At 45.8% G+C, this 19,309-nt stretch overlaps 2 protein-coding genes and 1 pseudogene across 3 annotated transcripts in view; 2 read left to right on the plus strand and 1 right to left on the minus strand.

Moving 5' to 3' along the window:
• CLCF1 (cardiotrophin like cytokine factor 1) overlaps positions 1-15,377 on the minus strand; it is a 55,301-nt gene extending 39,924 nt beyond the window's left edge. The window contains exon 1 of one of the 2 annotated variants that reach the window (XM_053283317.1): positions 15,074-15,377. In XM_053283317.1, the coding sequence (XP_053139292.1) occupies positions 15,074-15,220 (147 nt within the window). In that variant the 5' untranslated portion in view covers positions 15,221-15,377. Of the gene's footprint in view, positions 1-14,089; positions 14,272-15,073 lie in introns of those variants that run through there. The other variant, XM_053283318.1, reaches the window with a different exon arrangement.
• On the plus strand, positions 612-4,349 carry LOC128339421 (Y-box-binding protein 1-like; annotated as a pseudogene).
• RAD9A (RAD9 checkpoint clamp component A) overlaps positions 15,003-19,309 on the plus strand; it is a 46,920-nt gene continuing 42,613 nt past the window's right edge. The window contains exon 1 of the mRNA XM_053283316.1: positions 15,003-15,127. The gene's annotated coding sequence lies outside the window, so the exon portion shown is untranslated. The remainder of the gene's footprint in view (positions 15,128-19,309) is intronic.

A 19,309-nucleotide genomic window follows, 5' to 3' on the forward strand; every position in this document is an offset into this window, starting at 1 on the left:
TGCTCGTGAACTCTTGCAAGAGCTTTCACACATGGGATTAGCGATGGGTACGTTTATGAGAATTATATCTATATAGATATTGGACAAAGGCATGTTAGTATAGAACAGGGCTTCCGAGCCTTGGGTCCCCATATGTTGCTGGACTACAATTCCTATCATCCCATGGTCAAAGGCTGAGGATGATGGGATCTGTAGTATAAGAACTTCTGAGGACCCAAGGTTAGGAACTCCTGGTGTAGAGCTGGGACTGCAGGAGAAGCAGAAGTATGTTTTTGGAAGAACTTACATTATGTAGGGCACATACTCAAGATAATTTGAAATGGACTACTTAACACCCTTTAACCATCCTTCTGTACAAAATCAAAGTGGTTAAGGAAAAGTAAATGTATTCTCTCTCCCCGCCAAAACAATTTTCAGTGTGCTCTAATGGTGAGGGCCATTAGTGATACTCAGGCTTGAGGGAGGACTAGGCCTCAATTAGAGTAACTGTTTGGAGAGTGGGCTTCTCCAAATAAGGAAGAAAGCCCAGGAAAATAAAATCCCTGTGACCAACCCAGAGTGAGGGGCAGGGTTTGCTGGACAACAGCCTATAGAGGAGTAGGGGAGGTTTGTGTTAGACTTCGGTTCTTCCCAGGTGGCCTCTGAGGCCACCTGGAGGCTAAGTCCAGGTGAGAAGGATCCTACACAAGAGGGATTGGAGCCCTGGGTGCAAGCCACCTACAGTCCACATCCAGACGCTTCTTCTCAATCTCATGAAAAGAAAGCAGCAAAGGTTGTGGGGACTAGTAAAATGGTTTAATGTAAGGAACGGCTATGGCTTCATCAACAGAAATGACACCAAGGGAGATGTGTTTGTCCCTCAGACCACTATAAAGAAAAGTAAGCCTAGGAAGTGCCTTTACAGTGTAAGAGAGAGACTGTGGAGTTTGTCGTGGTGGAAGGAGAAAAGGGAGCAGCGGCAGCCAACGTTACAGGTCTTGGTGGCATTCCAGTGAAAGGCAGTAAATATGCAGCAGACCGTAACCAGGACAGGCAATATCTGTGGCACAGAAGCCTCCCACGGAACTGCTAGAGCAATGAGAGTGGGGAGTTGAACAGGGCTCAGCAAGCTTGCTGGAAGGCCAGTCCTAGCAGTGCCGCCCTTACCTCGAGGTGATAACCTTACTACATGTACTGGCCATATGGCCACTGACCACAGTTTTTCAATGCCCCTGTTTAAGGAGAGATAATCCAGGGGGCCGTCAACCAAGAAGCTACACCATCACTTATGGAAGCAGGGATTGACGCTTCTTGCAGCCCAACACACACACACAAAGACGTCTGTGCACTGGAGTTTTATGCTTCAAGAGTTTGATTTTATGCTTCAAGAGTTTGACAAGAGCCCCTGGTGGCGCAGTGGTAAAACTGCTGCTCTGTAACCAGAAGGTTGCAAGATCGATCCTGACCAGGGGCTCAAGGTTGACTCAGCCTTCCATCCTTCCGAGGTCGGTAAAATGAGTACCCAGAAATGTTGGGGGCAATATGCTAAATCATTGTAAACCGCTTAGAGAGCTTCCAGCTATAGAGCGGTATATAAATGTAAGTGCTATTGCTATTGCTATTTTGAAGATAGAACCTAAGAGGCAGCAAAATTGTACCCAACGCGAAAAACAATTACCATTGCAGCGTTGCATAGTTGATTCAGTGAGCTTGAGCTATAATATTTAATTGTACTTAACCATTTTTTTCTTTAGATTGCACCTGAGCACATAAGTAGGCTGAATTATATCCAGTTAAAGGCATTAGGTCAACCTGTGGAAATTTGTCACCCTGACTCGACGACGCAGATGGTGAACACCTCTCACTCCCTGGGTCTCGTTTTAAGCAGCGGGATGTAGTGATAGTCAGGTTTGAGGGAAGACAAGGCCTCAATTAGAGTAACTGCTTGGAGGGTGGGCTTCTCCAAATAAGGAAGCCCGGGAGAATCAAATCCCTGTGGCCCAATCCAGAGTAAGGGACAGAGTTTACTGGATAACAGCCTACAGAGAAGTAGGGGAAGTGTGTGTTTAAAGTTCAGTTCTTCCCTGGAGGCCTCTGAAGGACGTCTGATCAGCAACTACTATAGGACAAAGGAAGTATAACAGCCTTGAGCTGGGAATCAACTGGGAGTTCCTTACCTGGAAGTAAGTAGAAAGGATAGGGAGCAGTTTAGCAGGGAATTTATTTTTGTTTAAGTGCTTGGATGGATCTGACTGCATGGTTCTTGTAGTTCCTGGGGAAGGGTTTTACTTGAATGGAAGCAGCGATTGTTGATGCCTTTATAGCTTTCCTGGCCATCCAATTATTAATAAATCCTTGTTGTTGTTAAAGGGTGTCACTCCTTATTGGGTCCTGCTCTAGTCACACGCTCCTGAAGGCCTAAGACTGCTCAAGCCTTTCTGTGAGGAGGGGTTTTTCACTTTACTCTCCCAGAATATTCCCTTGGAAGGGTGAATCTGCTCATATAAAAATGTGGATGGTAGCAGCGTACCCGGGACTCCTCACAGCTAGAGGATGGATTTTGTATTTTCTATGACTTAACATGCCCTTTAGATTGTTACCTTGAGATGAGGGAGAGAGGGTACTGTCTGGAGGTTTTGTTTTGACTTTTTTGCTTTACCATAGATGCTCTGTGTGATCTTAGGTGAGTATTGTGGTACTAACTTATAAACGTTTAGCATCAGAAAACACTTGATCTGTGGCTTCTCTGAAGCTAGCGCCTTATTTTCTCTGCTTGATCTAAAACATGTTTTTAATATACTGTGGTTGCAAAGAAACCTCAAAAGTATGTGTGTTTGTGCAGAATGTGGTGCAAGGATGTCTACAAGAGTCGGCAGTGAGCCTGAAAGTGAGAACTTCCCACTCTGCTTTAGCTAAAGGGTGAATGGTTCTGTCTCGGACATCTAAAAGTAGATCTCAATGTTAACTTTCTCCTGCCTCCTGTGGAAGGGATCAAGTGGATAGGCCGTGCCTCAATATACCCTTACGTATCATTACAATCTGGTGCAGTAACTGAAGGCATTTGGGAGATGCTTGCACTTAACATTTCAGTTAGGAAGCTATGGCCACAGATCTGTGATAGCTGTATCAAGGAAAAGACCAAGAATACACTATATTCTAGTGTAGCTGGCCATGGATAACTTGGCATCTCGCTTTGGTGTGTGGAGCTTGGCAGAGCCCCCCTTTAGAGACCCTTATAATTCTTTCATCTCTTACTTTCCAAACAACCTAGGGAGTTGCCATTATTATCCCATTTCACAGAACGAAGGTTGAGAGACAGTATATTGTTCAGAATTATCGCATGACTCTGGCTGACTGGGGACTATAACTCAGGAGGTCCCATGGCTTCAGTAAGTAGGTGTGGTGGGTGAGCTGAAGTGATGGTGGGGATGGGGTCATACCTCAATGTCAGAGCATCTGCTTTATGTGCAGAAGGTCCGAGCTAGCTTCAATTCCTGGCATCTCCAGGAGGAGCTGGGAAAGACTCCTGCTGGAAGCCTTGGAGAGCTGCTGCCAGTCAGTGTAAACACTACTGAGCTAGATGGACCAAAGGTTTGACTCAGTATAAAGCAGCTTCTTATGTTCCTATGGCATTGTTATTTGGGATGTTGGATGCATATCCTGCTCATCCTTACATCTGTTTGTTTCCTTAGACACGCTTCTGGCTGAGCAAACAGAGGAGTCTGGTGATGACACTGGGGAGCCCTGAACAGCGGCAAACTTGTTTGCATCAATAATGACAGAGTCAAGGACGTGCAAAAAAAGCAGACAATGAAATTAACCAGACAGTGGCTGTAAGATTTTTCCATTCTGAGGTAAGCTGCATTGCTCCAGAAGGCAGCAGTGTAGGGGTGAAGTAGGAACCGACAGGGAACAAAAAGAGTGTGAAACTGAATGACGCACAGAAGGAGATTCCTAGATGGATGGAAGATTCTCCCTCGGTTATGTGGCCTACGGAGGAACTTCCAGCTGTTTACAAGCAGAGTCACAACTGAGCATATGGTCGAATGCTGCTATAAATAAGAAACTCTTTACTGGGCCTCCTGACACATTTTTAATGATTCCTTGTATTATATAATCACATTTAGTTGGAACAAAGGCCGTTCATCCTATGCACATTTACTTGGGAATGAGTCCAATTGAAATAACTGATTGAAATACACACACACTCAAATGCATGTTTACTCCCAAGTGGTCACTTAAGTTTACATGCAATTTAAGTGGTCACTTAAGTTAGTCACGTCAGTGGTCACTTAAGTTTACATGCAACAGCAATGAACTGTAAACCAGTGCGAAATGAGGAATTATGGGAAAGATGCAGATACAGATGAAGTCAGAGTGAATGGGAAATAGCTGAAAGGATAGAATTGTAAGCTTTAGTGCTTGCAAAGCTGAGGAATCCAATACAAGAGGCGTAATACAGAGGTTAGGTACATAAGTTCCACTGAAATAACTTAGCTGTGTGTTCAGCTTCCATTGATTTGCCTACAGAGTAGCATGCAAAAGACATTGGCAGAACATTTGATGGGCTGTTTAGTGAACTGGGATCCACTAAGGCTATAAAAAAACACTCTAAATATTGTTCCCAGCATGCCACAGAAAATGTGTATGCTACATAAAGCCTCCTTGACAGTGAGAGAGAGAGAAGTGGCACCAGACCAGATGGGAAAATGAGATGCTTTTGTGATAGGAGCCTGGTCTCTATAATAAAAACCGAACAAGGTGAATGTTTGCCTAGGCCCAAAAGTTGTGAGCAGGGCCACCGAGTGTGCATAAAGCCCCTGGAGGACAGTTGAAGAGATCGTGTCTAGACTGCACAATGCAAAAATAATTTCAGATTTGGGTGCAAGCCAAAGGTTTTGGCAGTTCCAACTCAATGCAGAAAGTGCCAAACTCTGCACCTTTCAGTCCCCTTCTAGAGCGATGCTAAAAAGATTTCTGTTTGGGATAATAAATACCTGAGAGTATCACATCATCACTGACTGGATCTCTCAGAACATGTGAAATGGTAGCCTGTGCTTACTTCCCGAGATCTGGAAAGGAAATGTGCTTTGCAGTCCAATCCTATTGTGTGTTAACTCAGAAGGAAGACCCACAGAGTTGTGTGAAACTTACTTTCACTTCTGTGTGTTTAGGACTGCCGCTTGACAAGAGGTGTCCTGCAATGTGAGAAGGATGGATCTTCACTATAGAGAAACAACTGCATGAGTACAAAGACCTCAGACACAAAGAGAACAAGGGAAATGTTGAAATGCTGCAAGGAAATGGCTTATTTCAATTGCTGCATGTGGTAAGGTGTTAGTTGGCACCAGATTTTGTGGTGGAGTTCCTTAAGAGTGACAGATTGACTGGGGAAACTGACTGATAGCAAAGAATAGACTGTTTCAGGGATAGGTTCAGTAAGGGGATAGCTAGCTTCTAAGGCTATGTTTCTTTGAAGCATTCTGAGATTGCAGCCTTAACGCACAATCATATGCACATTTACTTAGAAGTAAGTCTCACTGAATTCTGTTGGGCTTACTCCCTGGAAAGTGTGCACAAGATTGCAACCTGAGGCTTCATTAGAAGTTACATAAGTGTAAGCTCCATTGAACAAGACTTTCTTCTGAGTAAACATACAATAAGTTTGGACTGTGTGACCTCAAAACCATGCCCCAGACTTGTAAGATATGGGTGACTGTGTGTTTAGTTAGCAGCAGAGAGTTTTGTACAGAGAGGATCTTTAGGTGTGTCCCCTACAGTTAGATTCAGGAGCAAGTGGCGCTGAAATAAACATTGAGTTGAGCTCTGCTGAAACTAAATCTGAGCAGCTTAGTTTGAAACCACAGGGTGACATGAGCTTACAAGAGTGTCAAGGCTGGAAGGCGGGCAACAGGAAAAGCCCATGCTTCTTAAAACTGAGGCAGTGCAGGGGGACTCAAGGGGAATCATATTGAGAGGAAATAGTTGTATTCAGTGGGATCCTGTACAAAACCCATCATCTATTAATACAACTTGGAATGGAGATTAGCAACACTAAGCATAATTCCTAATGCCAATCTGGTTATTGAGACATGTAAGAACAGAGTCCTCTATGTCCTATCCTGGCCAGGCATGAATAGCACTTAACCATGTTTGAGTATCCAGCTGTGAAATTTGCAGCCAGCCCAAGGAACAGAAGCCAAAACCTCTGGAAGAGTTCACAGAGGGATGCGGCGCATTCTCTGTCACTAAAACGCAGTGGTGCCTTCTGGCTTTTCACAACTGTGGAATGCTCCAAGCCTGCAGGCCACCTATCCTGTGAGGGTAAAGAAGGCGGCCCATTTACTTTTGAGAGCTTTGAGGCGGTTCTCATGAGCAGCCAAGACCAGGCTAGGGCAGCTAAACCTGGGCTGGGCTACCATGGGGACCACTAGGAGCCTACCGGCTCCCTGCGGCACCTCGGCAGCACACCTGTCGAAGAAGCGAGGCTCTTAAATGAGGTAAAGGGAGTGAGCACTCCCTTAATTGGCCATGTGTCAGCACTGGCTGCTTTAAGCACTGATGGGCACCCACCTGTCACCCCACACCCGGCTTGTCTGCAGGGAAGGCGAGCATCTGCTGCCTTCCCTACTGCCCACCCTCAAGCCCTCTCACAGTGTCATGAGAAAGGACTCTTTTTTTCCCCATTCCAGTGTCCTTTGGGGAAAAAAATCAGTGGGAGTAAGTGACAGTAAGTGACATTCCTTTGGAATGTCAAAGCACCCATGACAGAAAGTAGCCTAGCAATTTGTGAGCCCTTTGTTAGAACCATGATCTGGGAAGAGTTCAGGAGTGGGCAGGAGATCTGGTGTTCCTGGGTGTTGCACACCCAAGCTAATTGGTTCAAGCAGGGACTCGCCAAGTAGCACTGGAACTGCAGGAGGGGTTCCCTAGGTTTGGAGGCAGAAGAAGTTCTGGGAGCTGAGGGCCAAAAGGCCAGGTCCTAAGCCACAAGTCAAGTTGCTGAGGAGGCTGTAACATCCCAGAGGGTCAGGAGCACATAGGAAAGCATTGGATGTTTGGAATCAGGCTGGACTTGACACAGCCAAATTGAGAAGGGTGCTCAGTAAGAGCTGTTGTCTCCAGCCCAGGGCTTGTTTCAGGAAACTGCTTATAAAGGCCTGGAGAGAGCCACACCAATTCCTGTCTGCTGACAGCCATTCCAGCCTTGCTTCTGAGTAAACTGGTTGGCTGCTTAGTCCTCCTCCTGAGTTGCCCCATTGCTTGTCAGGTGCCTGGCAGCAAGGCATGCACTTCTACTTTTGGTCTGTAGTATTTCTCTCAGTTTGTGGTGCCTGTCTGACTGGGGACTGGGAGGGGAGCCCACAGGGTTTGGGAGCCTCTGGTCCATTTTCAGGATGCCTCCTTCTCAGAGCTTGTCATTGAGGAAAGTGCTGAAGTGAGTTCTGTGGGTTCTGCCAGTTCTGGGGTCTCTAAGGTGGAATCTGAGGGAGGTCCCTCTCTCTCCTCATAGGCCCCCTCTTGATAGAGATTGTCTGGTGTCTCTTGTGTTGGTTCTAGGACAGGGGTCTCCACCCTGGCATCCCCAGGGTCAATCCCTGCTGTCACCTCAAATTGCTGTTCCTCATCTGAGGAGATTTTGGTGTCATCCAGTTGGTACCCACATGGGTTGGTGCTGGCTCCTGGACAGGCTTTGACACTGGGGCTGTTATTGGGGAGAGAGTGCTAGATTCCTGAAACAACTCCTACGACTATGACTATGACTATTTATATACCACTTTTCAGCAAAAGTTTTCGAAGTGGTTTTCACAGAAAAGCAAATGATAAATGACTGCCCTAAAGAGTCATGTGGGCAAAAAACCCAACATTTAAGCAGTGTATTAAGCTAAAGACCACTGTCCTAAGGAGCTGTGTGCCAGAGCACAAAATTCACTTGGATCCTACTTCTGTTGAGCATATTAGTAGGTAAACAAGGTCGTCATAGTCGGCATGGAAAATTTCCACACCAAGAGACTTAACAGTCATTGGGTTAACCATGAGGAGACTGAAAAAGGGGCTGAGGCCCAGTATCATGAGACAGTGAATAGTTCTTGCAGGAAGGATCTAGAGGCTGTAGATAAAATTTCCCCAAGAAAATGAGCTTCTGGGAAGCTCAGCCTAGTTTAATGTGGTCAGTGGCCTCTGCTACTGTCTTGAGGACTCTGCTGCCTTATTTATCATCCTTACCTCACACTTCTGCTCTGCTCCCCACACAGAACTACTTCAGCACTGACTCAGTTCACCTTCCCTTCTCTTGCTCTATCTTCATTCAGACTACAAACCCTACTTAGTATATTTTTCTTCAGTGCATTCCAGGGCTTCCCCAAAACAGCTGATTTAACACTTTCAAGCTCCTCTTCTTGGACTTAACTCAGAAACAACACTCTTCCCTTGTCTCCCTATCACTCTCTCAGTTCTCCCTTCCTTGAACTTCAGCTGTCACTCTTGCTCCATCCCTTCATCTGTCAGATCATTCCTTCAGAACTACGTGGTGGTGTAATGTCTTCCCTTTTTGTTTTGGGTGAAAGATGTTACAAAACTCCATCTTTCACACACACACACACCACTCTGTGTTCCAGCACTGGAGGATCATGCCACTAATTTGTAGTTGGATTTACATCTTACAATAAGCCTGTCCTCATGAGTAGCCTGAAATTTAGTGTGGTCAGAATGGAGCTTGATTTTCCCATATATAGCCAGGGTACCATGATGCCTTTTGCTCAGCCTTCTCTCAAGTCCTCAAGTATCCGTCTGTGACTAAGTTCTAGTGCTTTTTTCTCCACAGCATCTGGGCTGGTATCCAAAGCTCTTGCCATGGTCCAGATTATTACAGTCTTGCTTTTCCTACCTGTAATGTATTCCTCTTGCCATCTCTCCATCCCCAATCCTTGCCTGCATGCAGGTATTGAATGTGCTGACCCAAGGCCCATTGTTCTGACTTCCTTGCCTTCCTTTGATGGATCTACTTCTCTTCCACATTGATGTCTGTCAGTCTAGCCTTGTTCTTATCCAGAGGCTGATCCTGTTCCTACCATTTGCCCATTTCTTCCTAGGCTGCACACTAGCTCTCCTATGCCCAGTTTTCTCCTGAAAACACTCCTTTTTTTCTGGGGAAACCAGTTCACTGACCATCTGTTATCAGCTGCCCCTATCACAAGCAATTTTTACAACTGTGTGTACATATCCTTTGTCCATGCACCTGGTCTTCACCCAGCCCAGCAACCAGTACCTGAGGTTTCAGAGGTAGGTATCTAAAGAAGGAACAGACTTTCCCCTTCTTTGCAATCCTGGAAAAATGATCATAATGATTCTCCACTATTTGCTTACTTCTGTGACTTTGCTGCCACAAGAGAGGTGGCAGAAAATTCAAGAAGCAATGCTGCTGGCCATCAGGTTTCCCTGTCATCATCAGAGGGTACCTCTATACAAAGGCTTTTCATTCCTATTTGTGATGGATAGGGCTTGTAGAGTGTCTCAAACAGCAGGAAAGCTTCTATCCAGCCTTGACCTTAATAAATAGAAGCAACTCTGAAAACAGAGTTGCTTGTTGGAAAGGGATGTGCATGCTTGGACTCAGATCTCGGTCACTGCCTTGAGAAAGGGAGCTTGAAGTTTTTCTAAGGTTAGCTTTGAATTTGAGCTTCCATCAGTTTACATAGTATAAGGATACCTCTGGGTTTTTCAAATTAGGGGGTGAGTATGCTCTTTTCCAGGGGTGCAAACAGAGGGAAAACCTGAAGAGCATCTCCTCACTTAACTATTTTATTTTATTTTGAGGTGAGAGAAACTTGGGTGTGGGAGGAGAAAATATGTTTGGGAGATTGAAGCTATGGATTATTAGGTTTGATGGGGAGGAATTCAGTAAAATAAGGGCAAAACTCTTCAAATGCTTAAGACTCCTGCAGTTTTCCTATATGTAATTCCCAGACTATGGGAAACACCTATATCGGGCAGCAGTGATATAGGAAGATGCTGAAAGGCATCATCTCATACTGTATGGGGGATGGCAATGGTAAACTCTTCCTCTATTCTACCAAAATAAAACCACAGGGCTGTGTGGGTGCCAGGAGTCGAAATTGGCTTGACAGCACACCTTACCTTTAATTCCCACCACAGCAGTTCCGCCTATGTTGGTCACCTGCTGATCTCCAGTATTGACAGGAACAGAATGGGACCAGTGCAGGGTTGAAAGCTGAGGGAGGGAGAAGGTATTGGGCTTTTCTGGCACTGGCCAGTTGCCAGTACAGTGTGCAAGTACTGGCAGGGGCAACTAGCATGCTGATCCCAGTTGCATACCAGACCTGGCCTGTGAAAACTGTTTTATCTGACCCCCAGCCAGATAAAACCAAATTTTAATCATGTGGTAAACATTTTGCCCACTCTTTCATGTGCAAGGAAAGAAAATTTGTTTTCAAATGCTATGAGATATAAGAGTTACTCCCTACTTTAATGTTCTTTCTCTCCTTGGGTTTTATATGTCATGCCCCGGCCAATAGCTATTCAGGGACTTAATTATAGAGCCTGGCCAGAAGACTAGGTTATACCTCAAAGTACACTTCCAGTTTCCAGGCCATAGCCTAGAGAGTGATGCCCAAGAATGCAGTACTGCAGTACTGGAGTGCGAGAAATTGCTGCCAGTACCTGCCCCCAAACGGACGCCTCTATCAAACCTTCCTGCATGCTCCTCATTTATGTTGCTTTCCTTATACAAGTGCAATACTGTCTTGTCTCAACAGCACAGAACCTTCAAATTATTCCTATAACTTTTCCCTTTCCCCTCTTTAATTTCCTGGCTGCAGGCTTAGGATCAGCAAAACTAAACCAGCAGCAAACTTAATGAGGAGCATCTGTAGGGAAAGGGCATTCACGTGGAAGTGTGTGTGTGTGTGTGTGTGTGTGTGTGTGTGTGTGTGTGTGTGTGTGAGAGAGAGAGAGAGAGAGAGAGAGAGAGAGAGAGAGAATTGGTGTGTGTGCGCGCGTGCACAAAGATGTGTCTGAACACAAGAGTCTGAACAGCAGGAGGTCTACTGAGGGACTGAGGGAATTGAACATAACTTGTTGTGGATGGGGAAAGCCAGTGATATGGTTAACATTTAGAAAAACTGTTGTAAGCTGCTCTGAGCCCATGGGATAGAGTCGGATATAAATCAAATAAATAAATATAAGGCAGGATGCGAATCAAACTGAGATGGTGACAATTCTCTCTCTTTTGCCCTATTATTGGGCGGTTGTGCTATGCAACACAGGACCTGAAGTCAGAGTTTGGTTTCCACAAAGTGGCCATTTCTCCAGGATGGATATTAGGTGTGGGGCCAAGGCTGCAACTTCCATGCAAGTTAGAGACCGGGCACCTCTTGTTTTAGATATTAAGCAATGTGTGTGTCAGGCTGTATGTTTCTTGGTAGAACTATAGATATATGTCAGTGTACAACTGTGCGTGTGTATGAGTGCAGGCACTGGGTAGACACTATGAATTAGTGCCTATCCTGTTGCTTACCTGCCCATCCTCATACCGATTGTTTACATTTTGTCTCCTTGCTAGTTATAAATAGCCACAGGGAGGTTGTACAGAGAGGGAGAGATGCCACTGTGCCAAGAAGGGTCTGATCTTACTCAGATTTCCACCATACTGTGAATTAGTGGCCATCCTATTGCACTCCTGCTGCCCATCCTCTTGCTGGCTGTTTACATTCTGTCTCTTTGCTGGTTATAAATAGAATTAATTCCTCTCCCCACTTCTGTTCTGAGTAAGCTCAGACCTCACCCAGATGCAAACATTCTTAAGAAAGGGACTTCCTCATACATACACACACACACACTCACACACTTGTGCATTTTCAAAGACACCTATGCCATGGCACCCTACCAAGCTATGAGACAGGTACAATAGAAAGACTCTGGTCCCCAAGAAGAGGAGGACAAGAGGAATTGGCATCTCCCTGCCCAAGTCATAATAATTCTCTCTCACTGTCTCTCTGTGCATCAATATCAGGAACAAAACCCACGTAAACAGACCGACTTGGGCCTTGCTACATCTTTGCCATTTTGGTGGTGGGATAAACAAAATGAGAAATATTGAGACATGAGAAATAAACTAACAGGAAAGGTTCACCACCCCATCACCTCTGAGCAACAGACTTAATGAAGAGCATCTGTAGGGGAAAAAGATGTGCAAGGGCATGTGCGAGCACATACACAGGTACATGGCTACATTGAGCAGGGAATATGAATGTTCCTGTCCTCAGCTGCTGTATGCCAAAATGCATGTGGTTAAGTAACATCTCTCTTGTACACGGAGGCCATGTTGCCTGGTGCTTGTCACCTGTGTCGGAACTGACAAACTGAGACAAATTATGTGCCAAAGGCCGAACATGTCATCTTCCACATAGGACCTCACATAGGTGCCCCCGTAGGAGTTATCTTGTTTGCTTGCTTGCATGGCTGTGTGTACATGTGTGTGGAGGTGCGTGCACTAGTAACTAGTTTGTGTACCTGCAGGTAAAGGAAGGGTGCAGTTGGCGGAAATCTTACTGTAGTTTCCCACCACCTCTTTCTACCTGCATCCTCTCAGGAGCCTCTCCACAGCCCACACAGCAACTCCTGCACAAAAACAGCATCCTTTCGTTGCCCTTCTACCACAATCGTACTCAGAGTCAGGCTTTCTGGTTTAAAGCCGAAGTAGCCCACATGCAGCACACCAGTGGCCAACTCCCCCACCCCACATGTGGCCAGTGGAGAATTTCTTTCCTCCGGGCTGCCCTGGAGAACAGCCCTGAAAAATGCAGAGTCCTCCAAGCTGCCAGCTCCAGCTGCTGGATGGAGGTTCAGCAGAAGTGAACCCGTTTCTGATGCTTCCGATCGTTTCTTAAAATCCCTCTCACTTTCTCCCAGCACTTCAGCCAAGGAACAGAACTTTCTGGCTCTGGAACAGACCCCAACAGACAGAGCATCTTTCCCCCACCAGACTGAGCAAGGAGAATTTGGGCTCTTGTTCTTTGGAGACATGAAAGAGCAAGTTCTGCCTATGCCTGTCTGCTCCTAGAGGGATGAAGAGAGGGCTGGTTTTCCCTGGCCTCATGTTTTCCGGCCGTATCCCCCTCCACTTTCCCTGCTCTGCCTTCTCCAGCATCCAGAGTGAAAAATCCCATAGATTTTTGTTTTGTTTTGTTTGCTCTCTTTTTAAATAGCTGACTCTGTGGGAGCAAGAGACTCCCCTCTTCCCAAACGGCCTGATTGTCAAAAGAGCCAGTCCAGGAAACAAACCACTTTTGACCTTTTAAGGCTTGTTTTTACATTTTTATTTTATTTTAAACACAAGCCCTCGCCCAGAAAGCCTGGGGTGTTGTCTGCAAAACACAAAACCCCCATTGCTTATAAAAATTACACCCTGCAGGAAAAAGCACTCTCACTCCAAGTAATCGCTCCCCCCCCCCTCAAAGTAGCAGCAAGAAAGATTTTGCTAACCCGGCTGCAAATGTTAAAACTCCAAGGATTAACAAACACCCCTTGCATTATTTAGGACGGCTTGGACACTTCCTAGGGTCTTGTTCTCCCCCGACTTCCATCCGCTCCAGCATAGGACATTTCCTCATTTTGGCAAAAAAATCTTGTTTCAGGGTGGGTTTCTCCCCCCCCCTTCTCCTGCTCTTTGTTTAAAAAAAAAGAAAAGAAAACCCCCGTCCTTTTATTTTAGTAACCAAACACACTTTCCCTGTTTGCTGGGACAGCACTTAACTCAAGCCATGGGGGGGGGTAGAGAAACCCCCTTTTTAGCCCTTGTCTAAAATGCTGGTGACTTTGATTTTCCTCTGTCAGTTTGGGATGTTATTCCTTTGCTAAGCAGAGCCTCTTCCCCCCCCCCTCCAGTAATCACAAACATGCATGAAAAAGAGGGAAGGGGGGACAGAGCAGGGAAAGCCTTAAATCAGTCCCAAAGCCAGACAGACGTTTTAATCAAATCAAATTAGACTCAGCAGCGGTTTGGAAAGGGGGGGGGAAGAGGAAAAAAGCAGAGGCGCACGGCAAGCCCCCCCCTCCCCCGCTCCGAAGTGAATGAGATGCGAGCCCTTACCTGAACCCCCCCCAGCAACACATAGCATAGTAGACTCAGAGTGTGGGCTGGGGGCGACCCTGCGGGCGAGGAGACAAACGGTTTTGTTCCGAAGGATCGCTGCAGCAGCTCCTCGGCGCGGAGTGAAAGTTTGCCTGCCTCCCCGGCCGCCTCTGCCCCGGGTGCCGTGCCGTGCCTTGCCTTTTTCTTTTCTTTCTTTCTTTCTCCCTCCCCCCCCCCCTTCTTTCCCTATTTGTTTTGGTTTGTGTTTGCTGGGTGTTAGGTGGGAAAAGCTCTCTGAACTTTTTTTTTTTTTTAAATGTGCGCAAAAGTTTTCACCACTCTCTCTCCCCCTCTCCTCTCTTCCACCTCCCGCGATTTGCTCTTTTGATTGGTGTCCAGGAATGTAAGAATATTTTTTTTAAAAGAAAAGAAAAGAAGGAAAGAAAGAAAAGGAAAAGTGCATACACCCTCTCTCGACGCGGCTGCCTTTTTTTTTTTTGGTCATTCCTTCTAAATTCAAGTGTTAAGCAGAACCAGGTTGCTTTCAAGAATGGGTTTGATGCAATTGTATACAAGCGCAGGCTCATTCATTTCTCCCTTCTCCCCCCACGCTCAGTTCGTCCCCCCTCCAACATACTACTCCACTTCAGCTCTTCAAACGGGGGGGGGCGAGAAAGTAAGAGCAAGGTAAGGGAGCTAGCAACAGGCTTTCCTTCAAGTCCCAGGAGGAGGAGAAGGGGGCAGAGAAAGGGGGCTAGTTTGTCTTTGGCGGGGGGGGGGAGAGAGAACCATCCAGAGGAAATGCCAGCCCACCCCCGCCCCAGACCCCTGGATGTTGCCAAGCTTTGCTGGTGGCATTTCTTGGAAAGCCCAGGCAAAGGCAAAAGCCCAAGAGCTCCCAGCGCAAGCTGGAGAAAGCCCCTGAGTGAAGAGGCGAGGTGGGCTGGCTTCCCTCGGGAGGAGGGGAGGCAGCAGGAGCAAGGTACCCGGCGGGGCTCCTACCTGCTCCTCTGAACTCCATCTGCTTAGAGCCCCAGTCCGGTGCAGCCCGGGAAGGTAGGTGTGTGGCGGAGCGCTTCCTTTCGCCGAGGGGTCTGCATGGAGTCTGCTGCTGCCTCCTTTATTCTGGGCCAGGATTAATAATCCCATTTGCCAATCCCACTCACTTAGGGTTTGGTTTTTGGTTGTGGGTTTGGTTTTGTGTGTGTGTGGTGGGGTTTTTGCTTTTGCTTTTTTGCTTTGGGTGTGTGTGTGTGTGTGTGTGTTGTTTTTTAATTTGGTGAGAGAGATCCGCGAAGCCTGCTTCTCTCCTAGCCCCCCCCCCTCGTTTCTGACGTGTAAAGCTTTAACCACAAAGCAGAGCCCAGTCCCACAGGGTGGGAGTGTGTGTGGGGGGCAGCGTGGGGGAGGAGGGGAAGCACCGCCGCTTGGCTCCACTCGCCTACAAAGAGGCAAGGCGAGGTGAGTGTGTGAAACCACCCTGCACCGGACTGAAATGCCAGATTTGGAAAGGGAGGGGGGTGGGGGGGAGAGAAGGGGGTGGGGATAGAGAGAGATGAAACTGACCCATTCTCTTTCTCCCCTTCTTTCGCCTGCCTGCCTTCCTTATGCCTTTCCTCATGCTTTCCGTGGTGTCTCTAATCTTTCCCTCTCTCAGTCCAGCCCTCTGGCCTGGACCGCCGAGGGCTCCCACATTGCACGCCAGCCCCAGTGCCAGGCGCTTGGAGTGCCTCTGCCACCACCCCGCTGCCCTTTGGCCGGAAACAAAACACAATAGCTTGCTGGTGGGCTGTTGTCAGATGCTGCTTGCTTGCCCCTTTCTCACAATCGGAGTGTGGCCTTTAGTCATCGGCAGGTGACTAACCCTCCAGGCGACAGATGTCATGGGAGCCCGATGTGGGAGTGAGTGCCGATACTCAGCAGGCAGCCAAGGCCATCGGTGTGGGGGTTCTCTTTGTCTCTTCCTCCTTCCCCAGCTCATTTGTTTCATTCATCCCTGTGTTCTTCCTTCCTTCTGTCCTTTGTGCCAGTGTGTGTGTATTTGGATTGGGATTATAAATCATTAATCAGCAAAAGATCTCCCAAGTCCTATTTCAATAAGTCTGGTGACTCAGCACTCTGCTTCCCGGCGTCAGGGGCAACCTCCCCCAAACTGGATGGACTCATTGAAAAGGGACTCTGTTGAGAAAACCTGGGAGGCTGCAAAAGAGCTGTGGGGTGGGTGGGGGGGCAATAAGGTTTGGCACTGAGGAAAGATTCCCTCAAAGAAAACCGTTTTGCCTTGCAAGAATATTTTGTATGGGAGAGCAAATATCAGTGTTGAGGTGATACTGAAGCATGCATTTTACTGAAAGTCAAGTATTGTACTATATCATTCATATAATTGTTGTTATAGCATGGCTTTCTCTCCTTCATCATTAGTCTGAATTCGTTTGGATGGGCATATTTGTCCCCTTAAGTGTACATTTGTGATGCAAATATGCAGCCCATTGAATTCACCAGGATTTGCACATGTATAAATAAATGTATGCAGGACTGCAGTCAATTTTGGTACAGGCCTTAGTTCAATATCTTCATGCATTATCCCCATTAGTAAACTTTCAGTAGAGGCAGGCAGTTCTGACCCGTAAGCCTCCATTGCAACAAGGTTTGCTTTAGTTCTGATGTCCATTTTCCCTCCCTGCCACTACCCCAATAAATTACTTTTGAAGAGTTGAGCTTTTAGATCTGTATAGAAGTTCCTTTCTGTTGGGTTTGAAGCACCGCCTAAATGTTTTCTTAAAAAACTGTGTTGTTTAAAAGGGTATCTGACAAAAATACTCTCTTTGTATTTCAATAGCTAAGAAATTGTTTGTTTTCAATTACTCTCCTTTGATTAGGACCGACTTTGCTGATGGGAGTCTAACTAGATGAGGACTTTGGAAATAAACTTCACATTTAAAATAAACTCTCAAATGTTATTAGAGCTGGCATGTTGAGTATATGGCAAAAGTGGGGGGGGGAGGTCCCTGTTTATTCACATTACTAAATATTTACATACTTTGCAAACGAGAAAAGCAAGAAAGAGAGGGGTTTTGTGCTGTACAAGGAAATCCAATCACTTCATCCAAAATTAATTGCATTTGTGAATAATTTTTTTCGTTGTTAAAACCTGACTCGTTATTTACATGGAAAAACTATTATGAGGCTTTGAACTTTAGAGAGGAAGGGAAAAAGCCCTATTCCATTTTCCCCCTCTTGCAGGCTTTCGGTAATGCTTTGTGTAAAAACAAAGGCGCTCACAGACACAACTAATTTTAGCTTTTTTTCTCTCTTTCTCAAAAAAAGCATTCAATGCCTCCAAAAGGTAAAATTCAGAATTCATCTCAAATGCAGTTTGAATTTAAGCCACTCTTCCTGATTTCTTATAGAATGTTAAGCCCTTTTGGTTAGAAGTCACCACAAACTCTACTTTCCATTTTTTATTTAAAATAATTTTTTATTACTTGTTAGTAAATAATTACCATGTATATGTAATAATAAATGAAGATTTATGTATCAGATTTGGCTGAAGTGAGCTTTCATTTGTGTACAGAATCACTCCAAGGTGAGCAGTAGAAGCTCAATTATATATTTACACGAGACCGAATCTGCCACAACGAGTTGTGTTTCTTTATTGTCTAGACACAAATTTATGTGTTCATAAAATGCGCCGAGGTTTTCAGACATATTGCTTTCTAGCTTTTGTACCATGTATGTTTCTGAGTATGCTGCAAGGTTATGCTAAATTAGTTAATATGGGGGTTTTAGGAGGTTGAATCAGTGGGGTCATGTTTTGGAATCCAGAAGGCATATCCTGAGTTGTGAGCTTTGATTCTTGATCTAAAGAGGAGATGCTTGTATTTGAAAACATATCAGGCTTGGTTTTCCCACAGGGAAGCACTGAAGCTAGTGCTGCCAGATTTAAATGTTCAAAAAGAGACACTTAGGAAGTTCTGAATATTAAAAACAAAACAACAACAAAAGCATGTTCTATGGAAGTGTGAAGAACGTGTGACATCTGTTTTGTCCTCTGAGATGGCAAATATTCTAGCGTAAGAGACAACTCTAGCAATAAGGAATATTCCATAAGATAAATGGCTGCCAATGCCATCATGAATGCGATCCTGAACAAAGAGTTGGGCCAAGATTAGAGATATGCTGTGGACTGTGAATCAGAAATTGAAAGAGCGGCAATTGTGCCAAGCAACCTTTTTGCAATACTCATACACACTGTGTGCCTCCTTTGGGTCATATGGGTGGTGTTGTGTGAGTCATATCTGGTATGTCTCAATATGTTGGAGCCTGGGGCAGAGCCATTCTGGATAGAGAACAGGGCATGTGTGTCAAGAGGTTTACATTCCAGAGGAACAGCCATGCTGTTCTGTAACTGCCAGAGACATGTCATTTTGTCTTAAAAGACTAATTCATTTGTCTTTTAGGTACCAGTTTCAGCCACTGTAGAGTTGGGCTCTGGAACCCAAGAGGCTCTTGTCCTCTCCAAGGTATTGTTTGCCAACAGGAAACTTCCTTCTTGAGGCCTAAGTTAACATTTCCTCCTCTGCCACCATCCCAAATATACAGCCTTGGATATACAGTATTTTGTATTTCACCTGTATTGGCAAACTGTTCCTTCTAAAGCATAGGATTTGCAGCAAGGCTGCCATTGCACTCATAATTCTAAGAAGCCATACTCCAGGGATTTACATAAGAACAGCCCTGCTATGTCAGGCCCAAGGCCCATCTAGTCCAGCATCCTGTTTCACACAGTGGCCCACCAGATGCTGCTGGGAAGCCCACAGGCAGGAGTTGAGGGCATGCCCTCTCTCCTGCTGTTACTCCCCTGAAACTGGTACTCAGAAGCATCCTGCCTTTGAGGCTGGAGGTGGCCTATAGTCCTCCGACTAGTAGCCATTGATAGTACTCTCCTCCATGAAGTTACCCGAACCCTTCTTAAAGCCATCCAGGTTGTTGGCTGTCACATCTTGTAGCAGAGAATTCCACAAGTTGATTATGCTTTGTGTGAAAAAATACTTCCATTTTCTGGTCCTAAATTTCCTGGCAATCAATTTCATGGGATGACCCCTGGTTCTAGTGCTATGTGCGAGGGAGAAGAATTTCTCTCTATCCACTTTCTCCACACCATGCATGATTTTATAGACCTCTATCATGTCTCCCCACAGTCGTCTTTTTTCTAAACTAAAAAGCCCCAGGTGTTGT

Source organism: Hemicordylus capensis, chromosome 1 (genome assembly GCF_027244095.1).
Source record: "Hemicordylus capensis ecotype Gifberg chromosome 1, rHemCap1.1.pri, whole genome shotgun sequence".
Lineage (NCBI taxonomy): Eukaryota > Metazoa > Chordata > Lepidosauria > Squamata > Cordylidae > Hemicordylus > Hemicordylus capensis.